The sequence below is a fragment of the Xenopus laevis genome, chromosome 1L (genome assembly GCF_017654675.1).
Source record: "Xenopus laevis strain J_2021 chromosome 1L, Xenopus_laevis_v10.1, whole genome shotgun sequence".
NCBI lineage: Eukaryota > Metazoa > Chordata > Amphibia > Anura > Pipidae > Xenopus > Xenopus laevis.
In genome coordinates, this window is record NC_054371.1 from 54,695,088 (window position 1) to 54,703,582 (window position 8,495).

At 38.9% G+C, this 8,495-nt stretch overlaps 1 protein-coding gene across 1 annotated transcript in view; it reads right to left on the reverse strand.

Moving 5' to 3' along the window:
* Positions 1 to 7,941, reverse strand: part of tma16.L (translation machinery associated 16 homolog L homeolog) — a 50,645-nt gene extending 42,704 nt beyond the window's left edge. The window contains 1 exon segment of the mRNA NM_001096063.1: positions 7,855 to 7,941. Within this exon segment, the coding sequence (NP_001089532.1) occupies positions 7,855 to 7,857 (3 nt within the window). The 5' untranslated portion in view covers positions 7,858 to 7,941.
* Positions 7,942 to 8,495: the final 554 nt, after the last annotated feature.

Genomic DNA, 8,495 nt, shown 5'->3' on the forward strand with positions numbered 1-8,495 from the left:
AGACAACAGTTATATACAGGACGTTTTTTTTCTAAATCAAAGTCATACATAATTTTCCTTCTCTTCTCATGACATGTACATTACATAAATGAATAAAATATGCAAAAAATATCCAAGTGATAAGTGCCTTTCCTGACTCAAAGTGGACCTGTCACCCAGACATAAAAGCCTGTATAATTAAAGTCCATTACAAATTAAACATTAAATCCAAATTATTTTTTTATTAAAACATCCATACCTCTTGTAAACTCATTTAAAAATATCAGCTGTCAATCATTTATTGCCTGCCCCTCCTCTTTGCCTTAGGCATAGAGACGAGGCAGGAAATCACTTTCACTTTCCATTCAGCACTTCCTAGATGTCAGAGCACTCCCTACATTCCCCCCCCCCATAGCCTGTGCATGGGGATTGCCATCAGGTCCCCCATTCTGGCACAGAAATAAGATTTTGAGATAATGCAAGGCTTGCATTAATAACAGTGTTCACAAAATGGCAGCTGCCTGCTTGCTATAATTATGACTTCCCAGGATGAAGGAAACAAGATTTAAATAAACGATATAGTATAAATAAAGATTATTTTGCTTGACTAACATGATAAAATAGGATTTGGAATTATTTCTTAAGGTGACAGGTCCCCTTTAAATAACATTTGTTTTGCAATATTGCTAAATGATTTTAAAAGATTTTTTAAGATGACAATTCAGCTCTTTCAGACCGAGTAAAGAATTTAGCTGCCTGTGCATGTAGGGAGCCAAGATTTGCTTGTTTGGCGACCTCGCACAACAGTTGAAATCGTGCCATAAGCACAACAGTGATTCAAACTCCACCACAGTAAAACTAAAGCTGGCCATAGATGTTGAGATTTTTAAAAGATCCGATCGTCATCGTGAGACCACGATTATCTCGGATTGTCCATCAACTAAAAAGACCAATTTGCCAAGAAAACAAAGGGTAGCTGCCTGCTTGGCCCTGCAAACAGATAGATTGCACTGGGTCCGATAAAGATTTTTTAACTTGGCCGATCATATTCCTGACAGATGGCCGAAAAATCGTAAGATGTACGATCGTTCGAATCCCACTAACTTCAAGATAATTTCGAAGGATTGGTCGGACTTCGGTAAAATCGTTTGCGTCTATGGGGAGCTTAATACATTGCTTCAACAAAGCTCCTGTTATTTATCTGTGGCTACTGCAGCAGTGAATTTGGACTATGGATAGGTGCACATCCCAATTGGTTGTTCACTCACAATCAAAGTTTCACTTCTATAGCAGAGGGGTATCTCAATGGGAGGGTGGCTTCTACAGACGAATTTAATGTAGAAATAAAATGACATTTTTCACCAATTTGTTCTTATTACATGTGTTGCCATGGTAGCAGTACTTTCTTCTAGGGACTACTAATGAGTAGTCTCCAATAGATACCATTTACTCTATTATCTCTCTCTCTCTCTCTCTCTCTCCATACACACTATAAATATATATATTTATGTTTAAGATCACACACTATGTATAAATGAATATATATATATATATAAATTATATAGAGATATAGATATATATATAAAAATAAATAAAACAAAATCCAAAGGGTGCCAGCACTCACGAAAAAATTTATAAATGTGCCTGGGTGCACGATCAACGAGTGAATTAAACAAATCAAGGAAGAGGATCAGCACTCACAGGTCTTAAAAATTCAAATAATAATTTATTAAGGAACTATGGACTGACGTTACGGCCCTGGGACGCAATTTCCTTTCAGTTGAAATTGACTATTTAAACCTCTGAGATGGCTTTTGTAGCCTTCCCCTAAACCATGATACTGAACAATCTTTGTTTTCAGATCTTTTTCAGAGTTGCTTTGAGGATCCCATGCTGCCACTCTTCAGAGGAGAGTCAAACAGAAGCACAACTTGCAATTGGCCACCTTAAATATATTTTCTCAAGATTGGACACACCGTCTATGAAGTTCAAGGCTTAACTAGCTCATACAACCATTTTGGTGTTGCTGGTAATCAGTATTGAGGAGTTACATGCATTCAAATTAGCAAAACAACAAGGGTACACACATTTTTGCACAGCCAGTTTTTCACATTTGAATTAATTTCATACAACTGAATAATGCTTCACTAAAAATCTTTGTTCAGAAAACACCCTAATACTGAGATGTTCCTGGGAAATGAGACATAACACTTATCTTTTTTGTTGAAAGTGTAATAAATTATTATGCAGGCTGAGAGGGGATACCAAACTTTTTTATATGACTGTATAAACATTAAATAGAAGTGCATGAGGAGTAAAGTATGAGAAGCAGATCTTGCAGCTAAAAGGGAGCTGGTAACTATTTAAGAGTCAAGCTAGGTTTCTTTGTTCCTTCAACATATTCCGTTTGATGAAACCATCATAGAGGTTACTGTAAATACTGCAAGAATAGCCTACAATATTAAGAGTAATTATTCACAAATTGTGGGGGGGGGGAGAGGTACTACTATGGGGACCCAGAGCAGGAATTAGGTGGGACTAATCTAAATTCAAATTATAGCAGCAGTGTTGTATCGCGGTAGCCATAGATTAAAAGTGGCAAAAATCTACCAATATAATCTTTTAGATTATAAAATGCAACGTTGTGGGACAATTAAATCCCTTCTCCAGGCTTGGTATATAATACATCAGCTGAAAATCATGAAATTTATACAATGTACCAAAGGATAAAAAAAGATTTCTTATAAAGCTGTCATATATGCATAGAATATAGAAGATATACTGTAGATCAGTGCTGTCCAACTTTTGTGGTACTGAGGGCTGGAATTTTTGGTCTACATGGTTAGGGCCGAAAATGTAAGCCAGTGTTTTCCACTCCTTGTTTTTAGACCACACCCACGTTAAACCACACCCATGTTACCCCATGTCCACATGACAGCACACCAAAAAACCAAATGGTTGGTGCTCACTGCAGGGATGACACTCATATGTGAAAAAAAGTTAAGTCATATTAAGACATACCCTTAAAGGAGAAGGAATAGCATTTGCCAAAAGTTAGGCACCTCCAAATGACTATTTTTACTTACCCGACACCCCGGGCCAGTGCTCTTATCAGCAGAAAACCTGCTTCACCCCCTGAGTTCTTCTAGGGAGCACCACAAAGAGATCCTCTTCCTGCTTCTTTGGGTCTTCTTGCGGTTGCGCATGTGCAGTAGAGCAAAAAGCCGAAATTTAAGGAAAAACCTGGCTATTTCGCTCTACTGCGCAAGCGTCTGTCCCTGGAGATTTGAAAAACAATGAAGTGGAAGAGGATCTCTCCGTGGTGCTCGCTAGAAAAACCCAGGGCCTCTGAGGTTTTCTGCTGATCGGAGCACAGGCCAGGGGTGTCAGGTAAGAAAAACACTTGGGGGCGCCTAACTTTTGGCACCCAATTGTAAAATGCTATTCCTTCTCCTTAAAATACATATACCTGCTTCACCCCTGTGGATAATACAGCACCCCCATCCCCAGCACATGATTAAACACATTAGGGGCCCCTAACAATAATTTTGAAATACTAACAAACCCCCAGAACAAATACCAGGCCCGTGAGCTCCACTGTGCTCACTCTGCATTTGCAGTACATAATCCTAGAGGGGACACATTTCTGGGTGTAACACTTAGCAGGGGGGGACGCAAGGAGGGGGGCCAGTGGGGACTTATCATTGTGGGGGGGTTTAGTTCTCCAATCTACATTACCATTATGAAAATGAATACAGACAAGTGACAGTGGCCAATTTAAACACACACAATTTCTATAGTTAAAACATATATAAAAATATCCACCTCTCTCTTAGCTACCAGGTTTCTGATGAAAAAAGTATAGAATTTTACCAAGATAGCTCTGAATTACCAGAAGCTCATATCCCATAGACTTTTAACCAAATAATTATAATTCTTACAAATTATTACCAGAAGCTCATAGCCCATAGACTTTTTAGCAAATAATTCTAATTCTTACAAATTATGGTGATTCAAATACAAAGTTATCTGCTATTGATAAGAAGACGGTCATACATTTACTGCAATAAACCAATCTTTTGTTGCTTTGCAGACAATTGTTCACAACAGCATTTTTTCTTCCAGGAATGGTACTTTAGAGATTCCATTTGTGATATGGTGAATGTCTAATTACAGTTTACTCATAACAATTGAATTACATCACTGCAATTCCTGGCTTTTAAAGGAGTATTCCAGTTGATACCTTCAGATAAAACAGTTTAATACTTTGTTACAAATGCAGCCAAGTATTTCTTAAAGTCGTAAATCAATCATGTTTTCATGGATAAAATGAATACATTTCCTAACTTTGGCCTTCTGGCTATACTAAAGAACAGCCTGTGGCTGCATGCGAGGTTACCTTTAGGAATGCACCAAATCCAGTATTCTGACTTTTTCAGCAGGATTCGGATTCGGCCGAATCCTTCTGTCCGGCCGAACCGAATCTGAATCCTAATTTACATATGCAAATTAGGGGCGGGGAGGGAGATTGCATGACTTTTTGTCACAAAACAAGGAATTAAAAAATGTTTTCCCCTTCCCACACCTAATTTGCATATGCAAATTAGGATTCGGATTCTGTTCGGTATTCGGACGAATCTTTCGCTTAGGATACGGGGGTTCGGCCGAATCCATAATAGTGGATTCGGAGCATCCTTAGTTACCTTTTCTGAAAAGTGGTCTTTTATGATTTAGTTATATTTATCTACTATATTCCAAAAACTATTATACCAGTTTTCTTCTTATTTGAACATTTTGTTTGGCCTGAGATTAGAATATCCAAAAGACCATGCCTGATGCAAAGGAACATACAGTATCTTTGACATAAAATATGTATGAAGCAAATTTCAAAAAAATAATGCCAGGGTTGACCAGACTCTACCAATGTTTGCCACCACAACATCCCTATTAGAATTCAGTTTGTAAACCACAACAAACAAATGAATTATGTTTAACTATGCAAAAATACTTAATGCTATTTAAAATCAAAAATCACGAATCCCCCAGTCCCCAGGTTTGTTCTTAAGTTGAATTTGTTTGTAAGTTGTAACAGGTACATTTACTTATCAAATGAAACCTAGACAGATGTTTGTCTTAACATAGTATTTTTTTTTTTAGTAGTAGACAACACATACCAGAGGGGATTGGGGCAGATAGTTCATTAAAGCTAAATGCTAATAAAGGTCAAGCAAACCACATTCCATAATTGTAATAGCCTCTGTTTGTAAGTGTGAGTTGCATGTAAGTCAGATGTTAGTAGCCCAGGGACTGGCTGTATTTGCCTTTGCATTGCTTCAATGTCCTTGTAATGAAACTTCAAATAAATCCAAATACAATATCTGTTTTTTCCCACCTGAAGCTCATTTAAGCTCCATTAAACCACTGAAAAAAAATTAAAGAAATAAGGGTTTATGTAATAAAAGGCACCAAGTTTGCCCAGTATAAGTAACCCATAGCAACCAATCAGCAGGTAGCATTTACTGGTCACCTGTTTAAGGGCAAATATCTTATTGGTTGCTATAGGTTACGGCTACTAGGAAAACTTAGTGCTGGGGTTGTTCACCTTCCTACACTTTTTTCAGTTCAGTTGGCTTTAGATTCTGTTGGGGGGGGGGGTTGCTGACCTTGTAAACTGTTCTAAGTTGATACATTTCTTATATTTGTCCCTGCTGAGCAGAATCACAGAGTCTCACTAAAGGCCGCTGTTAGAATTGATTCAATAGTTGCCAATACTCCAGAGATGCTGCTGAGAAATGCATCAACTAAAGCAAAATTGTAACATTTCAAAGTGTGTACCTGAATTTATAAAAACCGTAAAAAATAAAAGATGGAAAGTAATTGAAAAAAAGTCTTTATTTCTGGTGAACCTATCGAATCGAAAGGTGTTTGGAAGGTGAACAACCCCTTTCACCAACAGATAGTTCTTATGTGGCCTATGAAGGAATATGTATACAATGTATTAGTAAATATTGCCTTTTTACATCTCTTTCCCACCATTTTATGATGATCTGTGCGCTGACTCACAGTAGAGTCCTGCGCGGGTCCATATTTTGGAACCCGTACCCGATCTGTAGCCCCAACCTGCAATCCGAAACCAAGACCCGCAACCAGCATTCTTACTCGCTTGGACCCACTACCCGACCCGAAAGTACCTTATCCGCAACCCGGACCCGCTGACCATCAAGAATCAGGAAGTGCTGACGTTGAAAACCGGAAGTGTCATCGGAAGTAGGCATGATCAGAAAAAAGGAGTAAACATCGCTATTGAGAAGACCGTTGGCTCGACCCGCAAACTCGTAGAACCGCCAGCCTGCGTCTATACCCATACCAGGAACTTCTACCCGCAACCTGCAGGTTACCTCAGATTTTTGCGTGTAACCCGCGGGTACCCGACCCGCTGCAGGACTCTACCTAACAGATAACCTGACCAGAAATACTTCAGCTCTAACTGTAATAAGTAGTGAGGATCAAATCTGACCCGTTTCGCTTAGCCAAAATTGCGAAAGATTGCAAATTCGCCAAAATGCATTGAAGTCTATGGGCAGCATAATTTTTTTTGAAAGGCGACAATTTTTTTGCCCATTGGAGTGTCCAATGGGTGCCATTTTCACTGCAAAACTTGGTTGAAAAGTTTCATTCATCACTAGTAACAAATAGTAGTGTGGGAATATATGACAGAACTTCATCCATTAATAGACTCATGTTTCCTAACATTTATGTGTGCCCTTTGTTTGTGTGCGCACTGTAAATTGTAGGATCCCAGGGGGTGGGCCACAGTACTTAAAGAAGACCTAAACCTAAAAATGAATATGGTTAAAAAGGCCATATTTTATTTAATAAACTTCTTGCACCAGCAAGCTAAGCTTAGGGGTCATCGTAAATTATCAAGCAGAAAATGAGGTTGGCCTGTAATATAAGCTGCACGGCTGATTATTAAATTCAGATGCTAGTTGCATTTGTTTCTGTGCTGCCATGTAGTAATTTTCTGTATTAATTATTAATCAGCCTTATATTGTGACATTTATATTCTTTATATACAGTATACTGTGTGTGGGCTCCTAAGCTCAGTAAGTGACAGCAGCACAGAGCATGTACAGTGAATCAACAGAAAAGAAGACGGGGAGCTACTAGGGCATCTTTGGAGGCATAGACCTTCACTGCTAAAGGGCTGTGGTTGCCTTGGGCTGGTACAGAAGCCCAAAACATAATGTACACCATTTCTAGCTACTTCTTTAGTTTGACTTTAGTTCTCCTTTAAAATGCCAATTTTCTATTTAGGATTACCCAATGAGACCCACTACTACAAATGTATGACACACTACTAAACAAGTATAAATATTAAAATAGTGTATTTGGATGAAGCAGAGTTGTTTTATGCACTATAGCTTTAGAGAGACACACACTGCTTTCAATATTAAGAATCCTCAACCACCTGTATTGAGGGAAATGTGAAAAACATGAAGTAGGGTCAGGAGGAGAGAAGAAAGCCACAGGCAGCTGCCCAGAGCATGACTATTTCTATATAGGAGGAGGGGCTGCAATTACAAACAATGTGGAAAGCAATGCAGCACATACATTTATTGTGGTTAACAATGCAGCATTTACTCTATTTCTAGGGTATCGTCATCACCAGTCCAGCTCTTTGCCTCCCCTAATCTTATAAAGCTGATCTGTGAGCACAGACAAAATCTTCCAACCACGTGTGACAACTACAACTTCCTTGGGTGCCAATTGCTCCTACTCTCGCGGCTAAACGGATCCGACGTTGCTACACTCGGATTATAATTAGAAAAACATATTTCCAAACAGCAGACACTGTACAATAGACGCACTCACCATTGTGGCGTTTGACACTGCCCTCACTGTTGACCCGCTACTGAAACGTCCCGCAACACCGTAAGCACCAAACTCCTTGGCTTCAGTCTCATCTCGCGAGAGTGTGACGTCACGCACGTGTATATAAGCGCAGTGATGCTGCACGTCACGGTATTGGGAGTAGTGGTGAACAACGTGGGTTTCTGTGATAAAATATCATAAGCAGCTGCCATTAAGAGACAGTCTTTGGTGGGCACTGAAGGCTGTGTGTATCCATTAGACTTTGTTGGTGGCGTGTTGTTTGTGAGCAATACTTGCTGCAACCAGTACCTCAGCTTCTAATATTTCACAACTACTTCATTTTTTTGGTCATTAAAACTCATCATATATTATTTATTGTTTGTGCTTGTGTCAGTTCTTTATTACCAGCAATTTCGCCACTACTGAAGCCTTTGCTGGTGGACCTATCGCTTCCAATAATCAATACCACAGCAGCTGTCAGCCATGGTTACCCTTGCACAGTTAAACATGTTTTGTGTTGCGGGAAATTCTTTTAATTGAACACAAGGCAATATTATCATAATTTGGGTATAAAATACGGCCTCATTTTCGAGAATATGTTAATAATCTTCGTTTTTTAGGCACAGAATATATAGGCACTC